The sequence below is a fragment of the Cebus imitator genome, unplaced genomic scaffold, assembly GCF_001604975.1.
Source record: "Cebus imitator isolate Cc_AM_T3 unplaced genomic scaffold, Cebus_imitator-1.0 Scaffold71, whole genome shotgun sequence".
Classification (NCBI taxonomy): Eukaryota; Metazoa; Chordata; class Mammalia; order Primates; family Cebidae; genus Cebus; species Cebus imitator.
In genome coordinates this window covers 2,121,514-2,141,012 of record NW_016107386.1, presented here as the reverse complement: position 1 = coordinate 2,141,012, position 19,499 = coordinate 2,121,514, and the positions used below count along the sequence as shown (strand labels likewise).

The 19,499-nt window shown below is 39.6% G+C and overlaps 1 protein-coding gene across 1 annotated transcript in view; it reads right to left on the bottom strand.

The window, feature by feature from the left end:
* Positions 1-19,499, bottom strand: part of ARMH3 (armadillo like helical domain containing 3) — a 195,356-nt gene that overhangs the window by 104,155 nt on the left and 71,702 nt on the right. The window contains exons 20-21 of the mRNA XM_037739562.1: positions 8,179-8,272; positions 7,109-7,235 (exon numbers count right to left, since the gene is read on the bottom strand). Coding sequence (XP_037595490.1) covers positions 7,109-7,235; positions 8,179-8,272 — 221 coding nt within the window. The remainder of the gene's footprint in view (positions 1-7,108; positions 7,236-8,178; positions 8,273-19,499) is intronic.

The window sequence follows — 19,499 nt, the reverse complement described above, 5'->3', positions numbered from 1 at the left end:
CAGTAGAAACAGACCTAGACATGAGAAAGATGAGGGAAGGAGAAGACAAGGACATTAAAACAGCTATTAGAAATATGTTCCATATATTGAGAAAGACTGAGGAAAACTTGAAAATGATGAGAAAAGAAAGGGAAATATTAAAAACGAAACCCATGGCTAAGCACAGTGGCGACTGCCTATAATGTCAGCACTTTGGGAGTCTAAAGCAGAAGGACTGCTTTAGCCTATATATACATATATATATATGTGTGTGTGTGTGTGGTCTAAATTGAGAACAGAAGAGTGGGGACAAAAAATGTTTGAAGAAATCATAGCCAAAACATTTCCACATTTGATGAAACCAGAAATGTACAGATTCAAGAAGTTCTAAGAACCCCAAGCAAAATAAACATAAAGAAAACCATGCCAAGGCATGTGATAATCATACTGTTGAAAACCAATGATAAAAAGAAAATATTAAAAGCATTCAGAGGCCAGGCATGGTAGCTCACGCTTGTAATCCTAGCACTTTCGGAGGCCGATGTGGGTGGATCACCTGAGGTCAGGAGTTCAAGAATAGACTGACCAACATGGCAAAACGCTGTCTCTACTAAAAATACAAAAATTAGCCTGGTGTGGTGATGCTTTAGTCTTAGAAAAAAAGGAGACAGAAATTAGGGCGGAGTTTCTGCCCCTAGTGAAACTACTCGGGAGGCTGAGGCAGGAGAATCGCTTGAATCCGGGAGGCAGAGGTTGCAGTGAGCTGAGATCACACCATTGCACTCTAGCCTGGGCAACAAGAGTGAAACTCCGTCTCAAAATGAATGAAGGAATGAAAATAAACCTATATAGTAGCCAAGTTTCTACATTTCATTGAAGTGGTACAATGCTAACTTTAAGTAGACTGCAAAAGGTATATTCAATGCAATCTTAGAGAAACTGCTAAAAATATGCAAATATAGCCAAACAGCCAACTGATAAATTAAAATAGAATATTTAAATATATTCAAATTATCCAAAAGAAAGCAGAAAAGCAGGTATAGAAGAGCCAAAAAAGTGGAGGGATGGACAAAAAATAAGTGGTAGAACTGAAAGAAACTATATTGATTATTGCATTAAATATGTATGGATAATACGCCAAGTAAGATACAGAGATTGTCAGACTGGATAACAAACAAGACCCAACTCTAAGCTATGTACATGACAGACACTTTTAACATAAAAATATAGCTAACAGTAAAATATATAAGCCAGCCACAGTGGTATGTACCTGTAGTCCCAGCTACTCAGGAGGCTGAGGTAGAAGGATCAGTTAAGCCCAGGAGTTTGACGGTGTATTGCACTATGATCATATCTGTGAATAGCCACTGTACTCAAGCTATACACCAAGAATTTACTTTGAAAAAAAAAAAAAATAAGGTATCCATGAAGATACTAATAATAAAAAAGCCAGGGTGGCTATATTAAAGTCAGACAAAACAGAATTCAGAACAAGGAATACCACCAGGGTGATAAAGAAAGATATTATATAATGATAAACAAGTCAATTTGCCAAGATATAATAATCCTAAATGTGTATCTATCTAACAGCAGAGCTACAAAGCAGATGAATCAAAAAGTGAAATGAACCAAAAGGAGAAACAGACAAATGCACAATTACAGCTGAATATTTCAACAATCTTTTCTGTTGCTTTAAAATAAGAAGACAGAAAAAATTGTGAAAACAGAACAATATCATCATACAGCTCAACCAAACTAAAACTTACCCACCAAGAGCAAAATACAAGTGCATATGGAATGAAACATTTACCAAGATAGACCATATTCTGGGCCATAAAACAAGTCTCAATAAACTTCAAAGCACTGAAATAATACAAACAATATTCTTGGGGCAACACTAAACTAAAACTTACAGAAGAAAATGTGGAAAATCTCCAAGTATTTGGAAATTAGGCATTTCTAAAAACTTCAAAAGTCAAGGAAGTAATTTAAGGGAAATGAGATAATGAACTCAAAAGACAATAAAAACACAACAAATAAAAACTTAAGAGCTGCAGCTAAAGCAGTACTTAAAAGGGAAATTTATAGTACAAAATATTTATATTAGAAAAAAAGAAAGGTCTCATACCGGTGAACTACGCTTCCACTCTAAAAAATTAGCTAAAGAGGAGCAAATTAAACTCAAAGCAAGCAATGAAAATAAAATAAAGAGCACAAATCAATAAAACAGAAAAACAACAGAGAAAAAAAATTAATAAAAAGGTGGTTCTCTGAGGGGGGGAGGAATCAATAAACTTGATAAACACCTATCCAGACTGAAGAAAAATAAAAAGAAGATATAAATTACCAATATAGAGAATGAAAGCTGAGTACAGACCTTACAGACATTAAAAGTGAATATTACAAACAACTGTATACCCCATAAAAGTGACAACATAATAAAACAAATTTCTTCAAAGATACAAACTTCCAAAGGTTACTGATAAATAAATAGATAACTTAAATAGTCCTGTATCTATTAAATAAATTGAACTTATAGTTTAAAATCTTCCAAGAAAGCAAACTCTAGACGCAGTGGCTTGACTGGCAAATCTTACCAAACATTTAAAGAATAAACAAACCACTCTTAAACAAATTCTTCCAGAATTTAGAAGATGAGCAATGAGAGAACACTTCCCAATTCATATTATTATGAGGCCAAAATTATCTAACACCAAAACCAGAAAAAGACATTTTAAGAAAATAAAACTACAGACCAATATACCTCATGAATACTTCCAAATCAAATACAAAAATATGTAAAAATGGTAAGTTATAATCATGTGGGGTTGGTCAACATTTAAAAATCAGTCAATCGCTACTAACAGACAATAGCAGGAAAATCATGTAATCATGTCAATAAATGCTAGAAGATGTTTAACAAAATTGAACATTCATTAATGACAATAATTCTAAGGAAATGAAAGGAAATGTCCTCAACCAGACAGATGACAACTATGAACAACCTACAGCTAATAACACACTTAATGGAGGATAACCTTAATCTTTTCACCTTAAGACTGGACACAAGTCAAGTATGTCCATCCTTACCCTCTAATTTAACAGAGTAGTGGAGGTCGTAACCAGTAAAATAAGGCAAGAAAGAGAAATAAAAGGCACACAACATTCACATACAACATGAATGTCTATGTAGAAAATCCCAAAAGGTTACAAAAACTACTAAACCTAATAAGTGAGATTACAGGATACAAGATCAAAATTAGCAAAATAACAGGATACAAGATTAAAAATCGGTATTGTTTCTTGCTTGTGTAAAATGGTACACCCACTTTGGAAAAGAGACGACAGTCACACAGTGTGGCAGTTCCTCAAAAGGTTAAACACAGAGTTACCATATGACTCAGCAATTCTGCTCCTAGGTATATACTCAAGAGAATGAAAACATGCCCATACAAAAATTTGTACATGGATGCTCATAGCAGGATAATTCATAATAGCAGAAAGTAGAGGCAACCTAAATGTCTACCAACTGATGAATAGATAAATAAAATGTGGTATATCCATACAGTGTAATATTGTTCCACAGAGAAAATGGAACAATTACTGTTACTTCATGGATACAACATGGATAAACCTTGAAAAGATCCCAAATAAAAGAAGCCAGTCACAAAAGACCACATAGTGTATGATTTCATTTATATAAAATGTCCAGAATAGGCAAATCTATAGACACAAAGAGTAGATTAGTAATTGCCTAGGGCTCAGGAGATTGCAGTAAATGGGAGGTTTCTCATTGGGGTGATGCAAATGCTCCAGGGCTGGACACAGTGGCTCACGCATGTAATCCCAGCACTTTGGGAGGCCAAGGTGGGCAGATCACCTAAGGTCAGAAATTCAAGACCAGTCTGGCCAACATGGTGAAACCCTATCTATACTAAAAACATAAAAATTAGCCAGGCATGGTGGTGCATGTCCATAATCCCAGCTACCTGGGAGGCTGAGGCAGGAGAATCACTTGAACCTGGGAGGCAGAGGTTGTAGTGAGCCAAGATCACACCATTGCACTCCAGGCTGGGTGACGGGAGTGAGACTCCATCTCAAAAAAAAGAAAAGAAAATATTTCAAAGTTCATTGTGGTGATGGTAGTACAACTCTGAATATATTAAAACTCATCAAACTGTATCCTTTAATGGGCAGATTATGTGGTAGGTGAATTATATCTCATAAAGCTGTTATATAAAAAAAAATTTAAAAACAGTAGTGTTTTTGCATATTGGCAATGAACAGTTAAAATTTAAAATTTTCAAAAATACTATTAACAATAGCACCAAACCCCATGAAACACATTAAGATAAATCTAACAGAATACATGCAAGAGTTTCATGATGAAAACAACAAAACATTAGTGAGAAAAATCACTCCTGCTTAGCACTGCTTTATTTCAATGGTGAAACTCTTCTATATCTTGATTTTTTTTGTGATAATTACACTACTATATGCATTTGTCAAAACTCAAAACTGTACATTTAAAAGGGTGGTTTTTGCTGTATATATAAATTATGCCTCACAAACCTTGTTAATAAAAAGCAATTTTTTTTTCACCAGAAGTTTATACTTTATATAAAACAGAGCACTGAAGCATGTTACTTCCTATTGTTTGCTATGTTTCAGTTGGTGAAAATTTTCACTTTCCTATTTGTGTCCTCCTGGTTAACATTTTTATTCCCTTGGCAGGTTTGGACATCCACAGGTATCTTCTCTTATATTGTTGCTGTACCACAAGGCTTTACCTCATTTGAGAAGTTACATATGGCCCAGTTGAGCTAGTATGTTAGACTTTTATAAAATATCTCCCCTACTCTAACTCTTTCCTTTCCTCATTGAAAAGCATCTTTATTCATCTACTGATGAGTGCTAAAACCTCTGGGGCAGCTCTCCACTCTTGGAAAACTCTACATTCTACATTCTCAAGAAGTTGGTGAACCCAGGCAGATGCAAACCACACTAGGGTACCCTGAGCACATCTAGCCAATATGAAGTCAATTAGAGAGTTCTTATGTAAGGCTGCCAAGCTCCTAAAATAAAGAGGTAGGTCTTGATGGGACAACTGAAACTTGCTGTTGCATGGACAACTGACTTGATGCTAACGCTATTACAATGAGAATGAGAGAGCAGAGATATTTTTAAAACCTGGGTCCTTGCAGACATTGTTGAGCAACTGATCATACCATTGTAGAGCTGTTATATAATTTTCCTACTCTCTAAGATAGTTTTGGCCAGGTGCGGTGGCTTACGCTTGTAATCCCAGCACTTTGGGAAGCTGAGGTGGGTGGATCATGATGTTAGGAGTTCGACACCAGCCTTGCCAACATGGTGAAACCACGTCTCTACTAAAAATACAAAAATCCAATGGGCATGGTGGCGCATGCCTGTAATCCCTGCTACTCAGGAGGCTGAGGCAGGAGAACTGCTTGAACCAGGACCCGGGAGGCGGAGATTACAAGTAGCCAGGATCATACCACTGCACTCCAGCCTGGGCTACAGAGTGAGACTCTGTCTCAAAAAAAAAAAAAAAAAAAAAAAAAAAAAAAAAAAGATAGTTTTAAGTCCGAGTTTTCTGACACTTGCCACTGAAAACATCCTACTAATACAAGGCCCTACTTGCACTGCCTAAGACATTATAGCAAAGGTTCTCTTACTAAGCTCTTTTGAAAGTTTTTCTTCACTGCTCTAAAAAATAAAGTATACTAGAAAAAAATATTTTCCTCCCAGGCAACCCTTCTTTTCCACTGCTGCTTCTATTCTTTCTCCTGGTACTTGTTTCAAATCCTCTCCTTTTTTCTCATGATATAGGAGTCCCAAAGAGAGGTTGGGGTTTTCACAATTAATCTCATCACAAAGGATGAAGCAAACTAATCTACAGTGACAGAAGGCAAATCAGTGGTTGCCCAGGGATGAGGTACAGTGGGTGAAGGTGACGAAGGAAACATGAGAGGATTCTAAAGAGATACAAGGAAACTTTTGGGAGGTGACAGATAAGGTTATTATCCTGACCACTGTAATAGTTTCACATACATACACATATGTCAAGATTCATTAAAATTTGTATATTTAAAATGTGTGCAGTTTATTATATATAAATTATACTTCAATAAAGCTAATACGTTTGGGTTTTAAAAATAAGAGAGTTTGGCTGGGTGCAGTGCTCATGCCTGTAATCCCAGCACTTTGGGAGGCCAAGGTGGGTGGATCGCCTGAGGTCAGAGTTTGAGACCAGCCTGACCAACATGGAGAAACCCTGTCTCTACTAAAAACACAAAATTAGCCAGGTGTGGTGGCACATGCCTGTAATCCCAGCTACTTGGGAGGCTGAAGCAGGAGAATCGCTTGAACCCGGGAGGCGGAAATTGCTGTGAGCCAAGAGCGTGCCATTGCACTCTAGCCTGGGCAACAAGAGCAAAACTCCATTTCTAAACAAATAAATAAATAAGATAGTTTTACTGAGTGGCTGTTTCTGTGCAATCTGTAGAGATTTTTCCTTAACCTTTAAACTACAGGTAGAATTAAATAAGCCCTTATCCCAAACTTACAGGGACATATGTCTTCTTTTAGAAATCAGTTATATTTGCCCTAGCTAGAGAGTACATTTTCAGTGAGCCAATCACCAAAAGATTTGCAAAAAAAGATTTTTATCTAATGCCCACTTCCACTTGTAAGTTATGCTAAAAATACATAGGTACACCAAGATTCCTTAAAATCCTGGACATCCTCAAATTACACAATGTTCTGGGATCCAAGTTCTTTTATTTGCTGCTGTCAATTCCCACCCACTCTTTCACCTCCTTCTCCCTGGCATTCAATGAATCCACAAGCCTCCCTATTCCCTCTCTCTCTCACAAACATCAACAAAGGGATAAAATAACCAGCTTTACACTGAGATGAAATCTGAATTCCTAAAGGCAAAAAGGCCCACATGTACCTTCCTATTGCCTAAGAAGAGGAGGCTATATATTTGTGTGCCACACAGGGCACCAAACAACTAGAGGAGAATCTTTTGTAGTCTTTTCCTCTTATATGCCAAAAGCTAGACAACTGATGGAGAGAGGAGTAAAAAGAAAAGGCAGCTTACCCATGGAGTAGAGGTTGTCAAAGCTCTGGTGCATGCGGATAATCTCATAGTAAAGTTCATCATAGCTGCTGGGGGTTGGCAGAAATGTGTCGCCATATGTGATAAACATATTAAATAGGTTCACAATCTAAAAACAAAGCAAAGGCCCATATATAGGCATCATGCTATGCAGACCAGAAATTATCAGTGGTATGCTGTAGCCAGCTCTTACTGTTTTATAAGAGATGACTATAAAATTTTCAGGAATTTTATAAGCCAGTGGTTAAACACAGCCATTATTTAAAATTTCACTCATATAAACATATAATTAAATAAATTATATTAAAATGAAAGCAGCAAATACTAAAAACTTATCACTTCCCTAATTATTTTCTACCTTTTACTATAACCTATGCTCTGGAGATTTATACCTATTATATCTGTGTGGTGGAAACACCACATAATGGTGTGCTACTGCACATTGCTTCCCAACTCTGCATGACTCTGATGTCACATTGATAGCTTGAAATTGGCCAGGGTGGGTGTAGTTCTACAATGAAAATCAGCAAATGCTATGAATCAAGACTTTTTTTCCCTCTAATGTTAAACATTTAAGAACACATTGTATAATATCCTAAGAAGACAGTCAAAATGCACAATGGCTTCCTTCTATTCCAAATAACCAGCCAGATAAATAAGCATTTGCAATGTCCCTCAGAAACCAAGTACAGCCATGATGGAACCCTCAGAGGCTTTGCTATTTACCAACATAGAGACCGCAGTAGTCTACAGTGCAGTGTCTCAGTTGGGACCAAGGCTCACTATTCAGACACAGAGATCTAATCTATACCTGCCCCTGCCAGACAACATACTTTCATGAAGGAAAGAGAGTCATGCAGAGTTTTCCAAAGACATAGGTGAGAGTAGGGACCACTAGTCCAGATTCTGATTAAATATATATATATATATATATATGCCTGGTTCCCTCTATGACTTGGTCCCTGGACAAACCAACAGCTCCTGTTTCAAACCAGTATATTTCTGCCTTAGCATATGGCTTCAGAAAAATAAATACTTGTTTTGATACTCACCATAAGGGCTAATGTAAAAATGTTGTGTTTGGCCAAAAGTACAGTCTCATTTGACATAAGGAACTTCAGCAAATTTATCAAGGCTTTAAAAAAGAGAGAGAGAAAGAGATATCAACATCTATTCACGCCACAACTAATAAAGCTAAATAAAAACAGACTAGCTCTAAAAATATCCAGTTTGAGTAAGTCTCAGCCACCAAGGTCTTTTAAAAAGCAGATAAGGTAGGTATATCTAAGGAAAGCACTCACCTTCCCAAGCACGTGTATGCTTATCTGCTCATGGAAGGTTTTTAAATATCTACTTCTTTTCCCACTTCTTAAATAGCAATTAAGCTCAGAAATTTGACTATAAAACTGACATCTTGGTGTTTCAAATTTACTCCCACATGGTGATTTCCCCATCAAATCTGCTCAATTTACAGGTGAAAATGAGGGTCCCCATTCCACTCTCAGCTGCTAGCTTCTATTATCACCAGGCTTTAGACATGTATGCGTTTCAGGCATCAATGCTAAGAGCAACATGTATCCATTCTAACTGGTCACCAGATGTGGCAGCTATACTGTAGAACTACAGCTGGGCTGCAGCTCTAGGTGAGGAGAGCTCATAAAGAGAAAAAAAGCCTTTAACTGTTCTAACTCTTCAAACAAAGTGTAGCTTGCACTGACCTCTCTTGACAGTGACAACATTTACTGAAATCTCTACTTGGCAATCCTTAGTGAGGGGAGAGATTGCTAAAACCCAAGCAACCTCAGTAAAGAGGTTTGTTGCCAAGTCCCTAGGTTAACAGTGCAGCTTCAGACATTTTTGCAAACAAATTTTAAGCATAAAAGAAGTTACCAATTACCTTATACTCATTCACCTAGCACATTTGGTCCATGAAATGAATCCTGCTTCTCTGCCCATCTCAGATAATGCTCCTGTACCTACCTCCCCTACTTGATGGGATACTATAAAAGAATTCAGCAGCTGCAGGCAATCTGTGGCCCTTCCATCTTCTCCCCCTCAAACTCCCACCTTCCACCGACCCAAGAAAAGGCCTGACCTCCCTTTTTTTAGGACCATATCTGCTTCTTTGTCAGCAAAGAAGTTCATTCTCCCATGCTGTCGGAGTTTTGTGTGAAGTTTACTACTCTTAAAGAAGAGATGTGAGCTTTGATTTGGAACAGCAGGGAATGATGAGTAGGAGTGAGACTCTCCAGACTCTTACTGCCTGCCACACAACACCCCTCACTCTCAATCCTTTAAAAGCACAGGTACAGTAAAGAAACAGCAGGCAAGGAAAGTACAAGAGGCTGGCTTCACCCACATTCTGTTTCTAAAGCCTAAATCTTCCCCTCAAATAGCAAAAAAGCCTTGCCAGGGATGAAAGAAATAGGCATCTTCATTTATGAACTCTTTACCCCTGGCCCCAACTTGGGTTCTCTGGGATTTCATAATGAAAAGGTAAATGATAGGCAGCTGGCCCTTTTAATGGTGCGTGTTAAGTGATCAAGTGCTCTGTTGGGCTGGGGGCAAAAAAAAAAAAAGGATCCCACTCAGGATCACACAACCTGCTTAGCTCCTACCAGGAGCACAGGAATAAGGAGGCTAGCTAAAATCCACATAAAAATGACTAACCCAAACTTCCCTCCTTAATGAAGATCACCTTGCTGAGCTATGTTGGAGCTGCCCACCCCACCACCTAATCCCCAGAGCTTAGACAAGCCCTGTTAATTTTATATTACCTGACAATCAGACTCTATAAACTCATAGAGACGAGAGAAAGGGATGGGTAGCACACATGGAGCTCTGCAAAATGTAATAGCTAGAGACAAAGCAGCTTTTGCACACATCCAATCAACAAGGGCTTTTGTCCCTAGCAAAACACAACACGGAGATGCAGCCTCAGCAGTGGCTATGTGGTAATTAAGGGGCAGGAAACCTGGAGGAAAAGATGTCAGAGCAATGATTTATTGCTCCTCTGCTGGACTACAGCTAGTCTTGATCTCTGGGATTCAGAGTCCAGGATGACAAAGTGATAAATATTAGAGGAGTAAAAGAGCAATTCTGGCACAGGCCAAGAGGCAACCTGTGTCCCAACTGCCACAGGCATTAGCGGAGCCACAGTATTGAGGGAGAATCCAGTACTACAATACTCTGAGAGTCAGTGCTAGAGCAGCTTGCATTCTACCCCTGAAAATGCAGGTCAGATATCCAACTCCCCAAAGAGCCCAGGTCTTCTCACCAGGAAGTAAGAATTCTCTACAGGGAATTTAACAGGCAACTAAAATGATGCCTCTGACATCACAGATGGCAATTCTTCAAGACAGAATGTTCCAAATATCCCATGAAATTGCGCTTTTCTCCATCATCATCTCCCTGACTTCACACTCATTATATCAACTGTTCAGTGTCCTATACACACTGATTTTAGCCTCTGATCTGATATGATGGGAGTTCTAAGTCTGTGAGGCTTTGACATAGCTGATTATAGATTTTTAGAGCTAGAAAATACGTTAGGTCATTTAATCCAATTTCCTCATTTTTTGATAAGAAAATTCCGTACCCCATTCTACGCTCACCCCAAACTAGCTAGTGACTAAGTTGCGACTAGAACTTGGTCTCCTGTTTAGTGTTCTTTCTACCATGCCATTAAGAAGATTAAACAAATAAAGGTACGAGATCAAGTTGAATGTTAAAGTGGGGATATAGCTTACTATAAATGGCGTGATTAGGTCTGCTCACCATACTGCTACCAGCACTTCTCTAGACTCTGGTTTATAACTTTCTCTACATGCTAGCTGCTCTATGTTATTTTCATGTATTTGGTCCCCCTTTTCACTTGGTCCTCAGCTACTTGTTAAAGTACAAGTGTTTAATGCCTCATTATTGCCTTCCTGCCACTCACTGGCAACACAAAAAGACTCCCAGAAGCTTTGCTCAGCCTCAGCAGGCTTCTCTCCCAGCTCCTGGGCCTGTTCTCTGCTGTCACCTCTCTTCCCCTTGTGGCTGCTTTCTCTCTCATATCTTTTTTTTTTTTTTAAGCACACAACTATCAACTAAAACTGTTCCTAATTCCCTCAGTCAGTGTTGCTTTCTTCAAAATTAGGTGCTGCAAATGGAAGATGATTGGATATGGACATTAAAGGGAGCCAAGATCCCCTTTCTTTACTCAAACTCAGAACCAAAACAAACAAAAAAAATGGTTTTAAACAATTAAGAACCAGGTTTATTTATAAACCATTATAATACAGACTAAGCTTAGACAGGGTTTAGGCCAAAAAAGACAGAGGTTTAGGCCAAAGAAGAGAATGCTCTTGTGTCAAGGGCAGTTTCAAGGACAGCTGAGAACTGGCACTCAGGATCTCAGTGCCAACACAGAGCTCATGCTGGCAGGCTCCTGACTCACCCCCTCCACATACACACACATTTTTAGAAAACTGCCCTTGATCCACTTGTCCACTTGATGCCATCTGGGCACATGACCAGCCAAATTGTTCCAAGGACACTCATAGAAGTAGCCATACATACAGTGAAGAGTTAAGATAACTATAAAATAAGGGGCTGATTGTACAAACATAGTATTGTTAATTAGTCATATGTCTGTAAGATATATTATGAAGATATGAGGGGTAGTATGTACATTTTAATTTAATCCTTTGCTTTATCATGTTTCTCATTGTTAAATAATAGTTTTTAAAATGAAGTAGGGGGTAAAGGGCTAACACAGGATTCTTCTTCACCAAAGGCCTGACTCCTGGTCTGAGAGATTTCCAAAGAAGCATGACCTTATGCTATAGAAACTTAATACTGTGTAAACAGTTTTGCCCATTACACCTCCTCGAAAAGAATGGCATGCCTTGTTGCAGAGAATATCCTTTTGAATAAGGGCAAGCTTGGCAGTTGAGACCTTCCAAACGTTAAGAGATAATGTCTATGGGCCCACACTCCACAACCCTGGGAATGGGATGTCCCAAAATACCAATGCCAAGAGACATTTCACAGAGGAATGATCATTTCCTCCAGAAGAGTGACGACAACTACCAGTTAATTATTGTGCCCAGAAGCTCACACAGAGCATTTCCTTTTTTCTAATACCCTCTAACTGATACCTTAAAAAGAGACCCTTAACTACAGAAATCACCTCCCTCAAACTGCATTCACCTGTTTTCAAAGTGAGAAACACCATGGTCATAAATGGCAGGAAAGGTAACACTTACTAGGTGCTTGCTAGGTGCCAGATATTATGTAAAGCAATTAAGGTACATTCTTCTCAGCCAGGTGCGGTGGCTCATGCCTGTAATTCCAGCATTTTGGGAGGCCAAGGGCGGATCACGAGGTCAAGAGATCGAGACCATCCTGGCCAACGTGGTGAAACTCCGTCTCCACTAAAAAAATACAAAAATTAACTGGATGTGGTGGTGCGTGCCTATAGTCTCAGCTACTCGGGAGGCTGAGGGAGGAGAATTGCTTGAACCTGGGAGGCAGGAGTTGCAGTGAGCCAAGATCACGCCACTGCACTCTAGCCTGGCGCCTGGTGACAGAGCGAGTCTCTGTCTCAAAAAAAAAAAAAAAAAAAAAAAAGGTATATTCTTCTCACTGTACTGGACCCACCCAAACTTCAATTTAAAAAACATTTGTTGGGGATATGGGAGCTGTCTAGGGCCAATACCTATATTTGCCACCAAAAACCATACTTTGATCACAACTCCACTGATTAGCCCCTCACATATCAAAGTGACCAAGGGAAAAATCCTGTAAGCTCAGAGTACATCTCTTTTTTCTTTTTTCCTTTTTTTTTTTCTTTTTATGACAGTTTCGCTCTGTCACCCAGACTGGAATGCAGTGGCGTGATCTTGGCTCACCGCAACCTCCGCCTCCTGGGTTCAAGAGATTCTCCTGCCTTAGACTCCCAAGTAGCTGGGATTAAAAGCACCCACCACCACGCCTGGCTAATTTTTGCATTTTTAATAGAGACAGTGTTTCCCCACATTGGTCAGGCTGGTCTCGAACTCCTGACCTCAAGTGATCCACCCAGCTCGGTCTCCCAAGTCCTAGGATTACAGGCATGAGCCACCATGCCTGGCCAGCTCAGAGTACATCTCTCTAAATGTCTCAGGACTTCACTCTATTGGCCTAAGATAATTAAACCCACACAATCTCAAAAAAACAAGAGACTGCAGAAACTCAAACAAGTATTGTACACCCATGTTTACAGGAGCATCATTCACAACAGCCAAAAGGAGGAAGCAACCCAAATGTCCATCAACAGATGAATGAATAAACAAAATATGGAATATACATATGGCAGAATATTATTCAGCCTTAAAGAAAATTCTCACATGTGCTACAACATACATGAACCTTGAAGATATTATTCTAAGTGAAATAAACTTGTTAAAAAAGGACAAATATTGTTTAATTCCATTTAAATGAAATACTCAGAATAATCAAATTCACAGAGTCAGTGGTTACCAGGGACTGGCATGAGGGGGAATTAAGAGTTATTGCTGGCCAGACGCAGTGGCTCACACCTGTAATCCCAGGACTTTAGAGGCCAAGGCAGGCAGATTACCTGAGGTCAGGAGTTCAAAACCAGCCTGCGACATGGTGAAACCCTGTCTCTACCAAAAAAAAATAAATAAATAAAAAATAAGCTGGGCATGGTGGTGAACGCCTGTAGTTCCAGCTACTCAGGAGGCAGAGGCAAGAGAATCACTTGAACCCAGGAGGCGGAGGTTGCAGTGAATCGAGATCACACCACTGCACTCCAGCCTGGGCAACAGAGCAAGACTCATTCTCACAATAAGAAAAAAAAGGAGATATTGTTTAATGAGTATTGAGTTTCAGTTTGGCAAGATAAAAAAAAACTACTGAAAATGAAAGGTTGTGATGGTTGCACAATGTCAATATACTTAATGCCACTGAACTGTATGCTTAAACATAGCTACAATGGTAAGTTTTATGTTTATCTTACCCCAATTAAAAAGAAAAACAAGACGTCAATGTTTGTCTTTCCACAGACACTCCCAAGAGCCTCACAAACACTCCAGTCCCACTTTTTGTCACCTCTGCATAACCGACTGGCTGACATTCACGTCAAAGTACGCCAAACTGAGTACAGGGACAAACATACAAAGATGCTTCCTCACTGACAGGGAAATGGAAAGAAGCCAAAAATAATTAACAGAGAGCACATGGACTTGAGCAGGAATGCAAATTCAAAATGAACCCTGGGCAGCCTTCAAGGCAACTCTGTGGCAATCTTAAAAATAATCACCAAATCCCTTCAGCACCTCTTGGGAAAAATTTAAAAAGGAAAAAAGAAAACAAAATAATCACCATAGCTCGAAATCCAAACTAACAGTGTACTAAGTACCAACACTATCCTACGAAATCCTCAGGGACCCTGGGTTTAATGCCTAATCTTACTATTTCATCTATTATACTAAATGAGGCGCCAGGTACCTGGCTCCAAGTACTGTTACTCTGCACTAAGTGAAGAACTGAGAAATTACTGCAGTAAAATATTTGAGGTATTACATTACACATTAAATATGTTTAAGTTGTAGGGAAGTGAATACTCAGTACACACTCATTTCTTCATTGGAAAGTCTTTATAGCAGGCCCCTTGAAAAATTAGTTTCTGGGCTTTTTTCAGGAACTTCAAATTGACTACAAATGCTGCCTCTTTTGACTCTGTACTAGAGGCAACTATCAGTCTCACACTCAGCTTTGGCCCATGTTCCCTCCCTTGGGGAGTCTTGTGCATCGCATTTGGTGAAACAATATGATAACAGTGTGTAGAGTTCTGACTTTTCTGCAGTATGCAGATGCAGGTGGAATATGGAAGAGTGTACGGGTTCTGGGAAGCTGAGCCAGGACCAGGTACTCTGATGGTTCCCCTAAGTCCCATGTAAATTCCCAGAGGCAGAGGCAGCCAATCTTTTTTTTTTTTTTTTTTTTTTGACAGAGTCTCACTCTGTCACCCAGGCTGGAGTGCAGTGGCGTGATCCAAACTCACTACAACCTCCACCTCCTAGGTTCAAGTAATTCTCATGCCTCAGTCTCCCAAGAAGCTGGGATTACAGGCATGTATCACCACCCCTGGCTAATTTTTGTATTTTTAGTAGAGATGGGGTTTTACCAGGCTGGTCTTGAACTCCTGACCTCAGGTGATCCACCCACCTTGGCCTCCCAAAGTACTGGATCACAGGTGTGAGCCACTGCACCCAGCCCACCCTAATTTTCAAATGGAAGAGTTAAATACCATCTGAGAATCCTGCCATCTTATGCAGTGCACCTAACACACACCCAACAAGGAATCTTTTTTGCAGAGCCGTTCCTAGCATTAATGTACCATACACAATGAGTACTTTCCCAGACTTTTTTCTATCCTGCTTTTTTCTATCCAGGATAGAATTCAGGAGGAGGGAAAAAAGGTACCACCAAATTGTGTTGCCATGTAGGAGTAGAATGAATAACGGATATGGGAACTTCTCCAGGACTAAAACCTGTCCCCCACATTAAGGTAAACCAGGTGCAGAGAGGAACAAGCCAACCACGAGAAGACACAATTAAGTGGCAGCTCAGGCGCCTGCCTCAGAGAAGCAGAGGAGAGGCTTAATTACAAAACTAAGTGAATGACATTTAAATAAGATTAAAAACAGGAAGGAGACAGAGAACTTCCAGGAGAGCACAAATAAATGTTTCCCAAGAATCAGGTCAGAGAAAGCTATCTGAGCAGCTTTTACATGCTACAAAGAGAAACAGAAAGCAAAGACAACACTCAGCCAGACTCGATTTTGTGGCCTGGCATGGAGCTAGGATTAGGTGACACAGAACCCAAATCAAAACCTGTTCATTAGAAGAGACAGAAAATTTCACAGTGACTGATAAAAGAATAATATTACCATCTTAGTTGCTTAGGAGAGAAGTCAAGAAACTCAAAGGACAGGATGAAAATAGCACTAGTGTGACAAGCTAATGCCACCAAAACCCTGGAGGCACTATGAACTCTAGCCAATATGAGCATCTCTGGACAAAATCACCAATTACTCAGGGACATTGCCAGCAATCAACAGGCTCACTGTCAATCAGTAAAGTGGTGCAGAAGAGAATCTGAAGCCAACACCTGCCAGTAGAATAATTTAAAAATACTCAGCCAGGTGCAGTGGCTCACGCCTGTAATCCCAGCACTTGCGAGGTAGGTGGATCACAAGGTCAGGAGTTTGAGATTAGTCTGGCCAACATGGTGAAACCCTGTCTCTACTAAAAGTACAAAAATTAGCAGGGTGTGGAGCTGTGCCCCTGTAATCCCAGCTACTCGGAATGCTGAGACAGGAGAACTGCTTGAACCCGGGAAGGGGACATTGCAGTGAGCCAAGATTGTGCCATGGCACTCCAGCCTGGGCTACAGAGTAAGACTCTGTCTCAGAGGGTAAAAAATAGGTGGCTTTTCAGAATATAGGCATCTGTCTGGCTACAGACCTAAGCACTTCACTGACACAGAGGCCAAAGAATCAAACAAGAAAATGAAATGGCTCTGGCTGTATGCTCTCAGCCTCTCCAGGTAAACAGAGCACACAAGTCAGTCTGTCAACAGCCTGCACTGACTAAAGGTTCCACATTCCTCTAAGGCAGAAAATAGAACAAATCCTTTCTTTAAACGCAAGTCTGCTTCCATCTTTACCATTTTCCTTGCAGTCAATGTGTATCTGTTAAATAAATAAATAAGGTTCTCAACCGTCTTCCATTCCCCATTTTCTTGCAGACAATGTACACCTCACAATTACGACCCAACGTCTTCTTTTTCATGAAAATTAGTTTCTACATGAAAGTTCCCAGATCCTAGACTTTGGGAAATGTTGGGTCCCTGTGCAGCTGCCTCTAACCAAGCATGCTTAGGAGCCACTGCCTTCTTCTAGGGCCCAAACCACCTGCTCCTTTCCCCGCAATATTTCCCAAATGAGTGATAGCCAAAATCACCCTTAAAGAAATGTAAAAGTCAATGAAACCATGTCTCAGTGGAGCCATCTGACACAGAACCAAGAACTCTGCTTTTTGCCAAAATGAGGTAGGACCAGTAACAGACTTGTCTTGCTCCTTCGGGATCCAGAGAAGGATAATATCTTATGAAACCACATGATACATCCCTTTGAAACTAATATAGGCAGAGTAACAAAAGCACAGCTAATCCTTACTCTGTCCCTTTACTTGACGAAATGCTCATGGGCCTATGAGAGTTGACATGTTTCTGGATAGCAAGTGACTACATGCACAGAGAAAAGAACAAAGCGATTTCTTGCTCTTTTGGGGGCTTTCACGTGGGAATCTTTTTCTCCCTCTAACAGGCTAAACCTGTTAGAGATTCCTATCTTTTGCTTCTGCCAAGTTTCTGAGGGGATGAGAGAAAGATTCAAAATAGTGTAAATTTTGGATTCAGCCAAATGTAGTGATTTGAAAGGGAAAAAAGCTTCCTGGCATTCTTTTTTAGTCCTTGGGCTTTCTATACTTCTGTAGAGAATATTTCATAACTACATTACAGAACCAGAAAGATACCTTCTAATGCCCCTGAATTAGAACATTCTAACATTGAGAGGAATTGATTACCCATAGAGGAAAAAACGCTCTCTATTTTTGCATATGGAAGCTAGAGCAATCTTAATTAGGCACATCAGCCTAGAATATATCTTGTGACATATTTGCCTAAATCAGAGAAAATTTAGAGAAATGAGGAAGAGCAATTTTAAAAACAAGATAGAAATAGCAGCTGCCAAATTTCCCCTTCCCATCTACTCTAGTTTTTACTGCTATGTTCTTTCCCGCCTGGATACTCTCTTCAAAACTAAAAGAAGCAATATTGTAGAGTTATATAAGATGTCATCACTGGAGGAAGCTGGGTGAAGGGTACATGAAACTCTACATACTATTTTTGCAACTTCCTGTAAGTCTATAATTACATCAAAATTAAAAGTTTAAAAAAGAAACTAAACTAAAAGAAGCACTCAATGAAAAGTTCAAAGGATAGTTTCTCAAAATCAAGAGGGGCTGCTGAACTATCAAAGCTACATCTACACAAGAACTGCCAGATAAATCTATCGCTCAAGTCAGCCTTTCTCTTGAAATATTTCAGTACTGTATGGCAACACTTAAAGTAAAACAAACTTCCAACGAAAGGCTCTCAACTGCCAATCTTGAGATGTGCCTAACCAAGAAGTCATAGGCTTCTGCCAGTGATGGGGGAACCAGTTGGATCCAGAACGCTGTGATACTCCCTGGGTTTTCCATTTTTCCCAGTAGATATCTAAAAGGTCAGGCCATGTACAATTTCTCTCTTTTTCACAAAGCTGTGAATGCTTTAGATGTTACTTAGCACAGTGAAGCTGAACAGATTGTTCTGGGGGCTTAGGGGGCCTTTCTTCCTGCAGGGAGGCAAATGTTGCTTAGTGATCTGTGTCTGAGCATAGGAGTCAGGAACTCTAAGTTCTAATCATGACTCTGTTTAGTGTCTGGTTCCATGATCCTTGGCAAGTCAGTTAACCCTTCTATATCTCTACTCCCTTCCCCAAAAAATGGGGATAAAAACAATGACTTATCACCCAGGATGTGGCAGAGTAAATGGGTAACAACTGTGATCCATAGATAAATGTTGAATATAAAATGCCAGTATAAATCTGCCTTTAAATCAACTCATGTTTTCAGACGGTGGAAAGTCATACTATTTAAATGCAGGCTGCCTCTCCATTGCCCCTTCTTCCTGCAGTAGAAATAAAATAAGCTGACTTCATGAAGCTCAAGTATTTCCCTCTCCAACAACTACATCTTCTCTCTAAACATCCTGCTCATTCTTTGGTTAATGGCTTAGAAAATATCAAAGTTTCCATTTTTATTTGATTAAAAGCAATCCATGCATCTGTGTGGGTAAGGAAGAATGAGTAAAAAACAAAAGAAATTACTAACTACTCTCTTTCACAAATCAAATCAACTAAGGTGAATGGCTGGCCCAATCAAAGATGATGCTGTCAGCTCAACAGAAACATTAACAACATCCTACTGGGTTCTATTATTATTATTACTATTATCATTATTTGGGTCAAACACAACATTGTGCTGCTTTTGGAGAATGTTGATCCATCATTAATGAAAATCCTACATATCCATTCATCTACTTATTTGTTCATCCAAATGTTTTCTGAGTTCCTCTTAAAAAGCCAAGTAGGCTGGGTGCTATGGCTCATGCCTATAATCACAACACTTTGGGAGGCCAAGGCAGGTAGATCACTTGAGTCCAGGACTTCAAGACCAGCCTGGGCAACATGATAAAACCCCATAACTAAAA